The 16,984-nt window shown below is 40.9% G+C and overlaps 1 protein-coding gene across 3 annotated transcripts in view; it reads left to right on the top strand.

Moving 5' to 3' along the window:
• Positions 1–16,984, top strand: part of LOC131246316 (cycloeucalenol cycloisomerase) — a 77,960-nt gene that overhangs the window by 13,221 nt on the left and 47,755 nt on the right. For all 3 annotated transcript variants that reach the window (XM_058246292.1, XM_058246294.1, XM_058246295.1), the window contains exons 3-4: positions 3,920–4,003; positions 4,690–4,731. In XM_058246292.1, the coding sequence (XP_058102275.1) occupies positions 3,920–4,003; positions 4,690–4,731 (126 nt within the window). The remainder of the gene's footprint in view (positions 1–3,919; positions 4,004–4,689; positions 4,732–16,984) is intronic.

The raw sequence follows: 16,984 nt of genomic DNA, 5'->3' as shown, positions 1-16,984 counted from the left end.
TACCTCCCATACCTAGCCTTCAACCACCCAGAGAGGAAATAGAGGATATCCTGGACCATCAGATAGTTTCCACGTCGGATGACGGTTTTTAGAAGTTCCTGGTTAAATGGAAGTCACGCCTAGCTTCAGACAGCACGTGGCTCGCGGAGGAGGAGCTTCATAGACTCGATCTTGACATCCTATAGAGGTTCAGGAGTTTTGTTTCGCCAGTGGTGAAATCTTCGCAGCCGGGGAGATTTGGTGGGGGCATCACGCACACACGCACGCGCACGACACCCCCTACACACGTACGCACGAAGGAGGGCCCCACTGTCGATTTGGATCGATAACGATGTACAGGGAGGGCCCCCTAGCTAGAAGATGGAGTTTTGGTTCCTTGGAGTGGGCCCGATAATGAAATAAAGACCATCATGGGATCTCATGATCGGGGCCCACTAGTCAGACTAAGTTCATATTTTAGGTTTGGATTATTTATATTATTTAGAATATCATGAACGCTTTAGATTTCTTTGGTTAGTTTTTGTTTTAGTTTACTTCATCGCAAAGTAATAGGCTGCGCATATGGCGCGAGTTTTTGGGTATAGGGTTTTCCTTATAAATAGGCACCCTTATAGTTCTTGTGATTTATTGAAGTTTAATAAAAATTCCTACAAGTTGTTTTCTACTCTCTGAGTTTCTGAGTTGTGGAAAAATTCAAGTGAGTGCGAAGCCCTCCCCTTTTGAAGGGCTAACTACCGTGGTGTGAAGCCACATCTATCCCCATCCGCCCCTACCCTCTTCCATGCATATATCTCATCTTCTACAGCTATCCTCGCCTCTAATCCATCAGTTTTGCAATGAATCTCCTCCATACAGCCATTTTCAGAATCTAGACCTGCAGGAGGGCTCAAACTTCGGCGGAGCACCGCGCACAGCCCGTAGCTCGGATCGCCCTGAAACTTTTGGGGTTGGAGCCCATCCCTGGCCGACTAGGGCCAAAGAATCGGTTTCTGGGTATGGGACCCGCTTGCACGTGTGGCCAGGCTAGTGCGCACGTGCGCCAGGCCTAGGCCCGCTATCCGCTCGCGGGAATTGTCTACCGGTTCAGGTTTTCTCTTATTTTCCCCTATTCATAAACCCTAACCCTAGATTGCATTATTCTTAATTTAGTTGCCCTTTTTTCACGATAGGGTTCCTTGAGTTAAAATTAGTGAATCCCTTGGATTTGGGACTGATTATTGTGCATGTGTGGATGATTATTTCTTATCTTTGAGCATCGTTTGGTTCATAATTTTTATTGATCCAGCCCTAACATGTCTAAGCCTAGACCTGCATAGATTCCCCTTAATTGAATGTTTGGACTTTCATGTGGGATATGGAATTTGTGTAATTGTTTTTGAACTAACGTGATCTTAAGCTTGAAATCTCGCACATCATATTTGAATTTCATGTTCTGCATCAATCCCGCTCTACATGCTGCTATCATTGCCAATATGGCATATTTCTTATCATTAAAAAAATCATACGTCCATGAGATTGAATCCATCCATCAGGCGGACCTTGCTGTATCGATGCCCCGATCCAGGTCCACTCATCAGGCAAGCCAATGCGTAAAGCAAACGGATGTAGCTTTATATTTTCTCTGCACATTGCAGCCCACCTTATGAGTGGAATGTCCTGAATTTGTGTTTTGTATCTACAATGTGTGGCCCACCTGCTGGCACGTGTTGTGGTGTATTTGTGTTATGGGCTATACACACTCGGAGTCAGAACACCTTTACGACCAAACACAACTTGCATTATTTTATTGGTAGTTGTTCATTGCAAAGCATATGAGTGGAATTTCATGATATTTCCTTCCTTTATGGTGAATGTTGTTTCTTTAAATTGGAAATACAGTGATATTTATGTTTCCATTTATAAATTTGGGGTGCCATCATGCGGAGAGATATTGTGACTTTCCAAGTAGTGGTTGGGTTAGAAGATTCGGAACCTTTTGAACCTGTCCTAGTATGTGCAGTGGGTATTTAAACTATTGGCACTTAAGGATTGCATATTTAGTGTAGAAACATGGTGGAATCTGTTCATGTGTGCTTTTGTTTCCTTCCATGGCATCTAGAACTTTGACCGTACTGTAATTTTGAAATAGATAGCTAGTTTTTGGGTGTTTTAGATGGCTTGAAAAAAGAGTGCACCTTTGCATTGATGAGTTTTTTTGTTCGTTTTGCCTTGTTCTTTTTAATTTCAATGAAATCATTCATCACCATTGTCATCGTCATTATGATAGCGTTGTCCTAGCTACTCGGGGTTGGATTTATGTGTTTTGTTGATCATTCTGTCTTATCCTTGGTGAGTGAACAAACATTCATGTCTCCTCTCACTGCTCTGATCCAATTCCTTCTAGGTCTTCCGACTTCCCCCTTTCAGGGCCATTCTTACGTGTTCATTCCTAACAACGGTGTGAATCTGATATTATCACCTCGATTTCATTAATAGAGTAGCAACAAAAAGGTTCTCTATATCTGGGTTTCCAAGGTTCCTTAAGAAAACAGAGCTTTTGTGTGGTTGGTGTGTCATGTCAAGATTCTTACAGTTGACAATCTGAAATGTAGATTGGTGTTTCTTGCAAATCATTGTTATTTATGTTGCACTCAAGTGATAGTTAATCATCTCCTCCTCTAAATTTCTAGAAGCATTTGGGCTGTTGTTTTTGCGAAGCTTGGAATAGCGTGGAAGATCCTTGGTTCTGCCCATGAGCTGATTGATAGTTGGGCGGTGCCAGCTTACTGTTCAAATGATTGGTGTCTTTAATATGTTGGTGATTGCAGTTATGTGGGATGGGGTTGTTGTCGTTATATCTTACACCCCTTTTGAATCAGCGTGGAAAGAGGTCTTGAGTGGTGGTGTGTCCAGAAGTAGTCTGTCTCTTGGAAGTCTCCTAATTTGGGTCAGTATAAGTTGGATTTCGATGGTTGTTCTTGGGGAAACCCAGGCCCGGCGGGCATTGGGGGTCTTATACGCGGCTACAGTGGTAGAGTTCAAGCTGATTTTTCACAGCTTGTTGGCATCAAGGATTCAAATCATGCTGATGCTTTTTTCTCCTCCAAGCTTGCAGAATAGCTATTTAGTTCATTCCCGGCCTGGTAGTTTTTGAAGGTGACTCCCAGATTGCGATATCGTGGCAAATGGTGGTCCTTTCCCAAGGAGATTTGCTGAATATCGGAAAATATAAGAGAGTTGGCCAAGGATTGCTCATTCTCCTTTGCTCAGATTCGTCGAGAGGTCAATATTGAAGTGGTCATCTTGGTTAAGGGGCTTCAGGGGCTGCTTTAGCGATAAGCAGAGACTAGCTTTTGGTGTTTTCATTTTTCGGGGGTCGTAGCTTCTCACTATTGTCTTTTTCCCTGTTTCCTTTCTTGATCCTTGTAAGTTATGCAATTTTTGCTGCTTTGCAGTCTGTATTGCTGGTTAACTTTTAATGTATTTGTTATCTTGATTCCCTAAAAAGAAGAAGAAGAAGAAGAAAAAGGAATTGAGTTGGGTTGACTCGGCCCAGTCAAATTGGGTTTTTTTTCTTTCTTTCTTTCTTTCTTGTTCTTAGATTTTATCTCCTATTGAGGCTACTCTTACCTACTTCTGACATTCTTATTCTTTATTCAATCCATCCTAATCTTCCAACTTATCCATCTCAACATCCTTGTCTCTGCAACTCTCATCCTTTGCTTGTGGTGCTTCCTAATTGCCCAACATTCCATTCCATATAGCATAGTTGGTTTAATGGCTGCATCATAAAACCATTCCTTATGAAATATAACTGTTGCTGGTTGATAGCTAATTACTGTTATTTGTTTGGATGTGGAATGAAATTATTGTGCCTTTTCTTCAATCAAGTTGATATTAGATTATTATGAAAATTTACTGTTAAGTTTTTGATTGACAGCGCTTCACCGAGTTGGAGTACTTGCTTTTGGGATTGGTTTCAGCACTTCCGTCTTTCTTGATACCACTTATACTTGTCGGAAAGGTGAACCCTTGGATTCATTTCATTTTGTGAGTTACTATTCAAACTTTTCTCCAAGGTATTCACTTCTGTCTTGGTGTGGCACTGTCTTTCTCATTGATAAGCAAAAGATGTATGCTGCTTCTGTAACTAAACATATTATTATATTACTAGGTGTATGTTAATGATGGAGATGTTAAGGCTGATTTGGCAATATCAATTTTAAAACCATGTTATGTATTCATTATCTACTTTAGTTCCTTTTTGGTACCTTCAGAAATAGCATTCTAACGTGCATTTGCATAAGGCTCTCTCTCTCTCTCTCTCATTTTTTTAGGTGTTACTGCTACCATATTCCTTATTTCAGTTTACATATTCTCTCATTTGTAGATTGTATCTTGTTACTTTAGCTGCAGCTTGCAGCTTCTTATCCCAACCAGCTGCATTTTTCTATGGACTTGCAGTAGTAGATTTAACACAAATTTTGATTTTTGAAAAGGAGGATCCCTAGTAGCTAGAGTGCCCTACCTATGGGAAAGCTTTGGTAGCCAGATTGCCCTACCCAAGAAAAGCCATGTACCCTTCCTTTTTGTTGATTTATTTGTTAGAATGCTCTAACCAATAAAATAGCAAAGCATCTTTACTGCTGTTTATTTGCTTTACATTTTCTGAGAACTGTTGAGTTTTGATAGTCTTTTTTTTTTTTGCAGGTAGACAGTAATAAATGTTGGAGAGATCGTTATTGGGTAAAGGTAAGTGTTCTTCTCTGTCCAACACTTACAACTTACTCCATGAACTTGTTATTGCAGTGCAAATGGTTAAGTGATAGCTATTCATCTTGAGAACAGGAACTTTTCTCCATCCAGCAATTTTTCCTAATGCCCTAGGTCAATTTATAGATGTATAGTATAAGCCCTTAAGGCTGCTTCCCTTTCTCTCTTTAATCATGGGTAACAAAATTCTCCCTTCTATTGTTCTTTTGGAATATTAGGGTTACCTCTCTCACCTGCATAATGTAAAAATCATAATACTTCATCTGGTTTCTTTGAAGATGAAAGTGGAGGTTTTTGTCGGGTTCTGTTAAAGCAGAATATCCAACCACAAAAAAGGCATATATATTCATTATCTTGCATTGGTTATGGTCCTTATGGATGAGTTAACAAGGCATTTGCAGGAATAGGTCCCGATGTGCATGTTGTTTGTGATGATATAGTTTTGATTGATGAGAGAGGGAGGGAGTAAACACAAAGGTAGCTTTCAAAAAGTTAAAAAAAAAAAGAAAAAGAAAAAAAGGTAAAAAAGAAGAAGTAAACACAAAGGTAGAACTATGGAGGGATGCTTTAGAATCTAAAGGTTTTAAAATTAGTTGGACTAAAAGATTTCCTTACCGATGGCAAAGCTAGATCGCCTTTGAAGATGGTTCCTTGCCGATGGAGCTTGGAGCTACATTCATAGTGATTATTCCAAAAGTTGAAGGGGCTAAAGGTTTAAAAGATTTCCGGCTTATCAGCCTCATAGGAAGTTTGTATAAAAATTTGGCCAAGATTTTGGCTACACGGCTTTACAAGGTTTTGGGGTCCGTTGTTTCTAAAACTCAAGGGGCTTTCATCTCAGGAAGGCAAATTTGGGACAACCCTCTCATTGCTCATGAATGTATAGATTCAAGATATAAGGAAAAGAAGCTGGGAATAGTTTGCAAGTTGGATGTGGAAAAAGCTTATGACCACCTCGAATGGGAATTTTTGGATTATATGCTGGGTAGATTTGGATGTGGTGAGAAATGGAGATTTTGGATCAAAAAATGTATCAGTTCGCCTTCCTTCTCGGTCCTTGTCAATGGGTCACCCAAAGGTTTCTTCAAGTCGTCAATAGGATTGCGAAAAGGCGATCCTCTATCCCCTTATCTTTTCCCCGTGGTAGGCGAAGCATTTAGTTGGCTGCTGGCTAAAGGGCAAAAGCCTGGTCTTATCAACGGTTTTAAGGTGGCTTCTTCGGTAACTCGGATTTCGCATCTCCAATTTGCGGATGACACTATCATCTTCTGCGATGCTAATCCCTTTACGGTGGACAATCTTCGGAAGATTGTGGCTTGTTTGGAAGTGGTATCGGGACTTAAGGTTAATGCAAGCAAAAGCAAGATGTTGGGTATTCAATGATGCAGGACATGAAATTCAAGTATGATGTGCAAAATTTTCAGGCTTTAGATCGTACTAGTTCAGAAACAATTATACAAAATTCCACATCCCACACAAAAGTTCAAACACTCAATCAAGGGGAATCTTATGCGGATCCAGGCCTACACATGCTAGGGCCGGATCAATCAAAATTATAGACCAAACAAGAATCAAAGGAGGGTAAATTCATCCACACATGCACAGAAATAATTCCTCAATCTAAAGGGTACACAGATTTCAATTCGGGAAACCTTAAGGTTGAAGAAAGGGTATGAAATTGGGGTTTTGAGTAATTTAGGGTTAGGGTTAGGGATTTGTGGTGAAAGAGGGGTGAAAGAGAGGAGAGAGACGAAACAGAAAAGTACCACATGTGTGGACAGCAGCAATGGCCCAGACGCACGTGTGTGATCCCGGCCACATGTATGTGGGGCCCACTATTCAGAAAAAGGCCATCTAGGTCGGCCAGGGATGGACTTTGAAACCCGTAAATCTCAGCTCGATCCGATGCATGGTTTGTGCGTGGTGCTCCGGCGAAGTTTCAGCCTTCTTGCAAGGCCAGATTTTGGAAATCTGCTGTAGAGAGAAAAATGTCTACAATAGAGGATGGATTTGAAACGTAGATGATTGTAGGAGGAGAAATATGGATGGAAGAAGGTGGGGGCGAATCAGGATAGGTGTGGCTTTGCACCATGGTAGTCTTTCGAGGAAGGGAGGGTTTCGCACCCAATTGAATCTCCACAACTCAGAAATTTAGAAGAGCAGAAAAACGCAACAATTTTATTAATCTTCATTGAGAAAAAAAGACTACAAGGGGTGCCTATTTATAATAAAACTCTATACCCCAAAACTCGTGCCATGTGCGCAACCTATTACTTGGAGACGAAGTAATAAAAAATAACAACTAATCAAAGCAATCTAAATCGTCCCTGATATTCCTAATAACAATAATAAGCAAAACCCAAAGTACTAGATCAATTAGAATAGTGGGTCACAATCATGAGAACCCATGGTGGGATTCACATGACTATCGGATCCACTCCAATCTAACTAGGAGGCCCTCCCTGGACACCGTCATCGATCCAGATCGATGGTGGGGCCCTCCTTGCATACGTGCATAGGGGGGCGTGCGTGTGCGCGTGATGTCCCCATCATTCAAATTCCGGCCGATGAGCTTCTTAGTTTGGCAGAGGTGTTTGGGTGTAAGATCACTTCCTTTCCGACCACGTATCTTGGCCTTCCTCTTTATATTGGAAAGCCTGTGAAGCACCTGTGGGACAAGGTGCCAGAGAGATTGGATAGAATGCTGGCCAAGTGGAAGGGCCACTCCCTTTCCTTGGGGAGCCGTCTTACCGTTATCAAAGTAGCACTCCCTAATATGCCCCTGTACTTCATGTCTTTATTCAATTGCCCGAAGTCGGTGATGGCTAGGTTAGAATGTCTCCGTAGGGAGAAGGACAAAAGATTACTTCAAATTTCACCTAATTAAGTGGGAAGACGTGTGCAGGCCGACAACCGAAGGAGGAGCAAGAATTCGATCTCATCACATCATGAATCGGGCTTTGTTAGGAAAGTGTTTATGGCGATTTGGAAATGAGGAAGTGAGATTATGGCGTGAAATTATTGTGGCTAAATACGGGGTTAAGGATGGGGGATGGGAAACAAAGGATTCCTCTCTCATATTTGGAGATCCATTATGGCGATTAGAAGGAATTTCTGGAAAAGTGTATCATTTTCGCTGGGTGATGGTGCTAAGATAAACTTTTGGAAAGATTTGTGGCTAGGTGATTCTCCTTTGGAGATGGCCTATCCTAACTTGGCTAACCTTGCAACCTCTTCTAATCTCAAGGTTGATGACTGTTTTTCTCTATCTAGTTATGTGATCAATTGGATGCCCCCATGCAGAAGATTTCTCCTGGACAATGAGTTGGAGGAGCTTCATTCTCTTTTGGGGCGTCTTCAGATCATGGTTCCCTTGGGAGTCTCTGATTCTATGGTGTGTTATATGCATCCTTCATGCATCCTTCAGGGACATTCACGGTCGGTACCTTCTATTCATTTCTCTCTTCTTGAGTCCCCCCCACCTGGGACCTTTGCCTTTCACTTTTGGCACTTCGGGGCTCGTGGTGGTGTTTTTATGGCTGGTTGGGAAGAACAAAGTGTTGGCTATCGACAATCTTCAAAAGCAGGCTATGCCTATTCCCAATGTGTGTTGCCTATGCGAGTGAGATACTGAATCCGTGGACCATCTTTTTCTTAGCTGCCCTTTTACGAGCGAAGTGTGGGCCTTTTTCTTGTCAAAGTTTGGCGTCCCTTGGGTTATGCCTAAGTCAGCCTCCGACTTGCTTTGGACCTGGACCGGGTATGGGGATTGCAAAAAGAGGAGGGCAATCTGGAACCGCATTCTTCCGGCTATATGGTGGGCTATTTGGGGAGAGTGGAATAGACGACGGTTTCAGAATTCCGCGGGTTCTATGGTATCTATTGTGCTGCTTATCAAATCTTTTATTTTGGAATGGGCAGCAGTTCTGAATGCGGAAATAGACCTAGTGAAGTCTATATTTGGGATCTAATTTTGGTCTCCTTTTCTCTTTGTATTCTTTTGCCATGTGCTAGGTGGTGGCCCTTTAATAAAATTTCCATTAATCTTTTAAAAAAAAGGAGTAATGGAATGCAATTTTTGTAACAGTAGGTGTCGTGGAAATGAGGAATTAATTAGAATTTCTGACCAAGAAGCACCCCAAAATAACCATGTTTTATATCTTAGGTTGATAATGCATGAGAGCTGAGAGATCAGAAGGATGTTGCTCATAAAATTAGAGCTGGGTGGATGAAGTGGGGATGTGCCTTTGAGAGTTCTACGAGATCGCCTAACACCAATCAAATTGATGGGAAATTTTATAGGATAGCTATAAGGCTAGCCATGCTTTATGAGATAGAATGTTGGGCAATTAAGGAACAACATGTCCATAGGATGAGCATAGCTGAATGGAGGGTGTTGAGATGGATGAGTGGCAAGACAAGGATAGAATTACAAGTGAATTGATTCAAGGGAACTTAGGAGTAGCGCCATAGGTAATAAGATCAGGGGAAGTAGATTTAAATGGTTTTGGCCATAACAACAGAGACTTAGAACTGCACAGGTTAGGAGTGGGTTCAAGTTGAAGGCCTGAAAGGGCAAGGGGTTGTGAGTTGAGGTAGTAAGAAAAGACTTGAAGACCTATGGTTCAACTAAGGATATGGTCCACACCCTGATCCATAGCTCAAGTGGTAGACTGAGTGAAAGGTACCTCGTTTCAACACTAAGGTCTTGGCATCGATACCCTAGTGGGGGTGGCTAACAGTGGAGTGTGAACTGACAGTGGGTGTACTAACAAGCTAACCCCAAAAAAAAAAAAAACTAAAAAAACTAAGGATATGGTCCTTGAGAACAAGATTCGTGTAGTTGACCCCAATTAATTGGGATAAGGCTTAGTTGATGGTGGTGGTGGTTATTTTATTGTTGGTTTATTTGTCTAGTAGCAGGAAAAGTCATTGTTCTGATTAAGTTGCAACAAATATGATGAGCTGGCCAGGCTTGGGTTGAGTCCAATCCACTTTTGGGCTTTGGGCTTTGGTTTTAGCCTTGAGGCCCACAGCTGGACATTGGCCTAAGTTTTAGACACAATAGTTAGTTTGGCTGGGCTTGGGTCAACATTTATTTTATGCAACTTATTTAATATTTTTGGGATAGGTTTTTGGATGGTGAGCCTGTAATGCTCTGGCCTAAGCCTGATTTTGGGTCGGGTTCTGCTTGGACTCAGGATGGCAGCCCATTGGTTGGACTTGGACATGCTTCTTGTCCTGCTTGACCCATTGGTACTCCATTTCTTTTAATGAATATTTGTCACTAGTTTTGATCCACATTTTGTTACAACGATATAGTAGCTGCAATCATAATATCTTTTTAGTGAAACTTAACCCAACCAAGACACATGAACATAACCATAGTCCCAATGTTTTTTTTTTTTCATTGAATCATTATACTTTATTAATGAAGGGGGAAGAACATAGAAAATACTAATCCCTACACCTAATGCTTTCACTTAGCACTTTCTAGGTCTTCCTAGTTCCTTCCGAGCTCCATGAACTCCTTCAATACTAATGCCCAAGCAAACAATCTGCCCTTAGCTCTCTTCACGACCTTGCTTGTGGTTTGTGATCTATTTTTAAAAGTCCTATCATTTCACTCTTGCCAAACATATTTGCTAAACTGCCATAAATCATAGTCTTCACAATTTCACCCCTTTTGACCAGTAATATCCGTAGTTCCATGCCTACATAACCTCTACTGGAGAAGCTTGCATACACCACACTACCACAAGGATTTAAAGCCCCACCTCCAGAATTCTGTAGCAAATTGGTGGTGGACAATGGACACTTTCTGCATTCCACAAACACACAACACAATACAACTATTAATAATGTCTGCCCATTCCGAAGGTGATAAATAGTCACCTTGGCATGCCCCAAGTAGAGAATGGTTTGATGATAATAATGTGAAGAAAAGAGGAGAAGATTCAGAGATGAGGAGAGTTTGGGAAAGATGTTGTGTTAGGCTTGCTTGCCCTAACACACAATATTTTATTATAATAGAGCATATAGTACACCGCAAGAGAAGAGGAAAGTGTGCACATGCACTTACACGAAAAGGGCCATTAACCACATACACAATACACTAGCATTCCCTATACTCCTCCTCAAGTTGGAGCATAGATGTTGATCATGCCCAACTTGTCACGAACATGATGAAGAGAATCTTGACTCAAGGACTTTGTAAGAACATCAGCAAGTTGATCCGTAGATTGAACAAAAGGAGTGGCGATTTCCTTAGAAGCTACTTTCTCTCGAATAAAGTGACAGTCGACCTCAATATGCTTGGTTCGCTCGTGGAAAACCGGGTTACGAGCAATATGAATGGCCGCTTGGTTGTTAGTGAAGAGGAACAGGATCCGAAGGAGGATAGCCAAGTTCTTCAAGAAGGTTGCGAAGCCACACGAGCTCACACGTTGCATGAGCCATAGCACGATACTCTGCTTCAGCCGAGGACCGAGCAACAACCGGTTGTTTTTTGCTCTTCTATGTTATAAGATTACCATCTAGGAAGGTACAAAAGCCGGATGTAGAGCAGCGATCATTAGTACTATCTATACAATTAGCCATCGGAATAGCCAGAAAGATGAAGATGACCATGCAACTGAAAGCGGAGGCCAAGACTTGGGGCTGATTTTAGATACCGAAGTATGTAGTAGACGGCCGTAAGATGTGAAGTATGAAGAGCTTGCATGAATTGGCTAACAACGCCCACCGCAAATGAGATATCTAGGTGAGTAATAGTCAGGTAAATAAGCTGGCTTACAAGTCATCGATACATCCCGGGATCAGTAAGGAGAGCACCATCATCTGGTTGAAGCTTCTGTGAAGTATCCATGGGAGTGGTAGCGGGCTTGCACCCTAACATGCTGGTCTCCATGGGAAGATCGAGTGCATATTTTCGTTGTGACAAGACCAATCTGGATGATGAGCGACCAACTTCAATTCCAAGGAAGTAGCGAAGAGGACCAAGATCCTTGATCTCGAACTTGGTCTTCAAAAATTCTTTGACCTCCCTCATTCCAACAGAATTACTACCGGACAGAACAATATCATCCACAGAGACAATGAAAACCATGATGCTCGTCGATCGACGACATATAAAGAGAGAATGATCGCATGACTACGAACAAAGCCGAACTCCAAGAGAGCCTGACTGAATTCTTCGAACCATGAACGTGGGGATTGCTTGAGTCCATAAAGAGCCTTCTTCAGCAGACATATAAGCACAAGGTTGTGAGAAGCAACAAAGCCAGGAGGTTGATGCATGTAAACTTCCTTTGCAAGGTCCCTATGGAGAAATGCATTCTCAACATCAAGTTGAAACAAGGGTAATGATAAATTAACGGCCAAGGGGATCACAACGCGAATCGAATTAAGCTTAGCCACCGGAGAGAATGTCTCGAAGTAATCCACACCATGAGTCTGTGTATAACCCTTAGCAACAAGAAGGGCTTTATAGCGATTAATGAAGCCGTCTGGAAGAAACTTGATCGTATAAACCCATCGACATCCAACAGGTTTATGACCTAAAGGAAGTGGCACAATGTCCCAAGTATAATTCTTCTCAAGAGCAGACATTTCTTATATCATTGCCTTTGTCCAGTCTGGACTTTGAAGAGCATGTGAGAGAGACCGAGGAATAGTCTGTGATAAAGGGAAGTTGCAAACGACTGAAAAGACGGTGAAAGATGATCATATGAAACAAAATTACTAATGGGGTGTTGAGTACAAGGTCGTGACCCTTTGCGCAAGGCAATTGGGAGATCAAAACTCAAGGTAGGAGAGTCACTTGAGCCAACATCCAAAGTGAGCGGACGGGTGGATGGTTGAGCATGTGAAGATTTATCTCGACGATGATACACCCACAGAGGCTTAGGCTCACCCAAATCACCAACAAGATGCTGAATGGAGGGGAGAGGAGTTTCCCCATAATCACTCATGGAAAAAGGAAGAGGATAAGAGTCATACTCCCCCTGACTCGCAAGAGGATCACAGAGGGATCGGCCTGGAGCTGAGAAAAAAGAAATATCCTTAAAGAAGGTTACATCGGCAGAGACATATTTCTTGCGAGTCAATGGGTCAAAACATTTATATCCTTTCTGACTCCGAGTATACCCTAGAAAGGCACATTTAATTGCCTTGGGCTAAGTTTATCATTACTTCCATCCAAAATTTGAACAAAGCATGTGTAACCAAAAACTTTAAGTGGTAGAGGAAATGGATTATCATGAGAATACAATATAGTAAATGAAGATTTGCAAGACATGATATGTGAGGGTATATGATTAATAAGAAAAGTAGCAGTTAGAAGGGCATCACCCCAAAAATGTTTAGGTAGATGCATACCAAGCAGGAGGGTGCGGGCAACTTCAAGAAGAAGACGATTCTTTCATTTTGCAATACCATTTTGTTGAGGTGTGCGAGCACACGACGTCCTAGACAAAATGCCATGTTCGTGCAAGAAGGACATAAAGGTAGTAGACATGTATTCCCCTCCATTATCAGAATGGAGAGTTTTGATGGAATATTGAAATTGAGTACACAATGATAAAACACTTTAAACGCATCAAACACTTCACTTTTAGATTTCAAAAGATAAATCCAAGTCATGCATGAATAATCATCAATAAAGGTAATAAAATATCTAAATCCAAAAGTGGAGGTAACTGGAGCTGGTCCCCGGACATCCGAGTGAACCAGAACAAAAGGTTGAGATTTCCTCTCCAGAAGAGCTAGGAGGAAACGTAGCACGATGATGTTTAGACAATTCACAAATATCACAACATAAAGGTTTAGTGACAAATAAGGATGGAAACAAAATTCTCAATCTAGCTATTGATGGGTGGCCTAAGCGGCAGTGCCACCGAGTCATGGACTCTTGATCTAGAGAAAGGGTACTAGAAGTGGCAACGGGTGTATCATCGAGAAGATAAATGCCTCCTCGCTCATGCCCCCCACCAATCACTCTCATCGATTGTAGGTCTGAAACAAACAATAAGAAGGGAAAAAGGTAATGGAACAATTTAATGATTTAGTAAGAGAGCTAACAGACAATAAGTTTAATGGAAAACGAGACACATGCAAGACTGAGGACAGAGACAAGGAAGAAGAAAGATAAACCTATGCCAAGAGAGGCCCTACGCCAAGAAGGATTGATTCAAACAACTCTTTCTCACTCAATCCTTCAAGATAATAAGAGATAAACCTCAAACAAATAGCAATCATCCAAAATAACATGAAGCTCAGTCAAAAACGGCCTAGCCGCACGTCCGTTTGAGGTTAAAACCCTCTCAAACATGGATCTTAGATAAAAAATCCTCCATGGGTATCTTGGGAGGAAGATTTCGATCCATCTTAAGCAAAGAAACCAAAGAAAAGCCTACCAATTTGAGGTAGATTGAAGAAAAACGAAAGATGGGCCCGATTTTTGAATTTCTCTATTTCGCCCAAAATATCATGAAAGGAGGTCTAAAAAATTCTAAAAAAATCATGACAAATCTTCTAAAATCAAGATCTATCAAACCCTTAAACTTTTAGCTCAAATGGAGTCCATGTGTCCGTATAATGCTGACGTCAGTCGTATGGCTGCTGACGTCAGCAAGGTGACATGTCGCCTCTCAATCTGTTGGATGCAGAATGCCTAGATCTATGCTTTGATACCAAGTAAAGAATGGTTTGATGATAATAATGTGAAGAAAAGAGGAGAAGATTGAGAGATGAGGAGAGTTTGGGAAATATGTTATGTTAGGCTTGTTTGCCCTAACACACAATATTTTATTATAATAGAGCATATAGTACACCGTAGGAGAAGAGGAAAGTGTGCACATGCACTTACACTAGAAGGGCCACTAACCACATGCACAATACACTAGCATTTTCTATACCCCACCACCTAACAGAATGTAATCACTCTTTGGGGACTTTGGAAGGATCACATGTAGCTGCTGAAGTTTCTTCTTCTCGACTCATCTTATGGAAATGGCAGTTGAATGACATTGCTAAGCATGTCTTGCCGTTACTCCATTTCCATGTTCTTCTATCCCTACCATCCACGTGTGGGGCATACAGTAACCAACAGTCTAATCAAGTTATCAGTTTTCTCATCCCTTGGATTCTTGGGATCCATGCCACTGTTCTCCCATTCTAGAAACAAATTGGCGCACCTCTTTACTCTCGTTCATAACTGATGTAGGATGGATACCATTGGATGGTCACAATTGATCCACTTTTTCAATCTCAATACATCAAGAAAATATACACAGTCATTTTGTAACGAAAGACTTGCACGTTTGGATCCTACCACACAAGTTGGAACGCATAATTCAGTAATGGTTAACAAACCAATCAAACACTAAGTATAGCACATTGTATGAGCGTAGCATCATATTATGTGTGTATTGAGCACCACACTGAATAAATTTTGAGGAATCACTACCAAAATAAAGAGAATATCTCTCTTATGCATAAGACTTCAATTTTTCATTCAATTGTGTGTGAGTGTGTGCGTGCGCGCATGCGTGTGCGTGATACTCTTTCCGAGTAAAAGACACCCTCATACAATCCTAACAATTCATTAGCTCTAATCCTGACCATTTATGTTAGTAAAATGCTTAAAGGACTTGTATATTCTAAATCCCATTCACAGCCATACAGGCCTTTCCATAATTTGTCATAACTTACTCCATAATTTGTCATAACTCACTCAATTCATTTTAGAATCACATGATCTTGGACTCATTTGGAAACTACTTTTATAAGTTTTCAAAGAGTACCTATTTGAGTCATATGGACATCTTTTGGTACCCAAAAGGTGGCCCATAAAGTGAAAACTAAAAATGACTAAAGAGCAACTAACCATATTGCGTAGAATTAGGACCATTACTTGTTAAAAATATGAACTTACAAGTCGCTTTAAGAAACCCAAAACACGTTGAAGCCCACAAATGATCGAACAATCTGATCATCGATTCTACCACTGAACGGACAAATTATCTAACGAGCTAGAGTTTTCACATTTGTGGAATCAGAGCTGCTTTTTTGGGCTATTTTTGCTTGCAAGAGTATGTTTTCGTTTGATTTGTTTGGTTTGAGTATTTTTCGAGCATTGATTTGTTGAGTTTGTTTGCTTTTATAGTAGAACTCGAGTTGGATTTTAATTGATTTTAGGGGATATTTTGTTGGCCATTTTATCTTTTTCCGTGGTGCTTTGATTTGGATTTTGAATAATATTTTTTTAGGATATTTTCGTTTCTAGCTTGGTGAGGGACAAGAAATGATGAAAATTTTGAACAAAATAGAAATGCCAAAAAGATTGCTAAGAAAGTATTATGTGAGGCTAAATATAATGCTTACGAAGATCTTTATAGTAGATTGGGGATGAGAAGAGGAGAAAGATGTCCTCAAACTTGCAAAAATGAGAGAGAAGAAGGATTGGGACCTAGATCATGTTAGATTAATTAAGAGCGATAACTAGAGGGTACTAGTAAAGGACGATGAGATCAATGAAACATGGAGAAGTTGCTTTCAGAACTTATTAAATGACAACCATGATGAGAACATAGGGATAGAAGGAACCCTAAACCCAAACGACGTATACCATAGATACTTCCATAGGATTTAGGATATCTTAAGTGGAAGAAGCTTTGAGAAAGATGAAAACAAGAAAGGTCCTCAGACCGGATGGTATTCCAATAGAGGTTTAGAAGTATATGGGAGATAAATACATTGGGTTATTTTGGTTGACAAAGTTGTTTAACAAGATTGTAAGATCGAAAAATGCCAGATAAATGGAGGAAAAGTACCGTGGTACCTATTTATAAGAATAAAGGAGACACATAGAGCTAAACTAAGCATGTTATTCAAAAACATTATGTAATGGCTGTAACAACCGTTACATGGTGGTAACAATGGGACCCATTACGCAACACAGGGTTAATACGGGTCCATAATGGTCCGTTATGTGGCCAGTACAGTTTCTTCCTTAAAAAAATTTTGATTGTTGTAGGCCGCAATGATAGTTATGCCTTGTATCTAACGATCATAAGGCTGGTAGTTATGGCCACCATTATTGAACACCTTGGCAATAACCAGTGTTTGAAATATCGATACTATCGGTCGATATTATTGTTATCTCACCCCTGTGAGACGATACACTCGCGATAACCCCCGGAAGATACCAAAAAATCCAAAATCCAGATAT

This window comes from Magnolia sinica, chromosome 5 (genome assembly GCF_029962835.1).
Source record: "Magnolia sinica isolate HGM2019 chromosome 5, MsV1, whole genome shotgun sequence".
NCBI lineage: Eukaryota > Viridiplantae > Streptophyta > Magnoliopsida > Magnoliales > Magnoliaceae > Magnolia > Magnolia sinica.
Note: the sequence above shows the minus strand (reverse complement) of the source record. Positions and strands in the feature narration are given on the sequence as shown.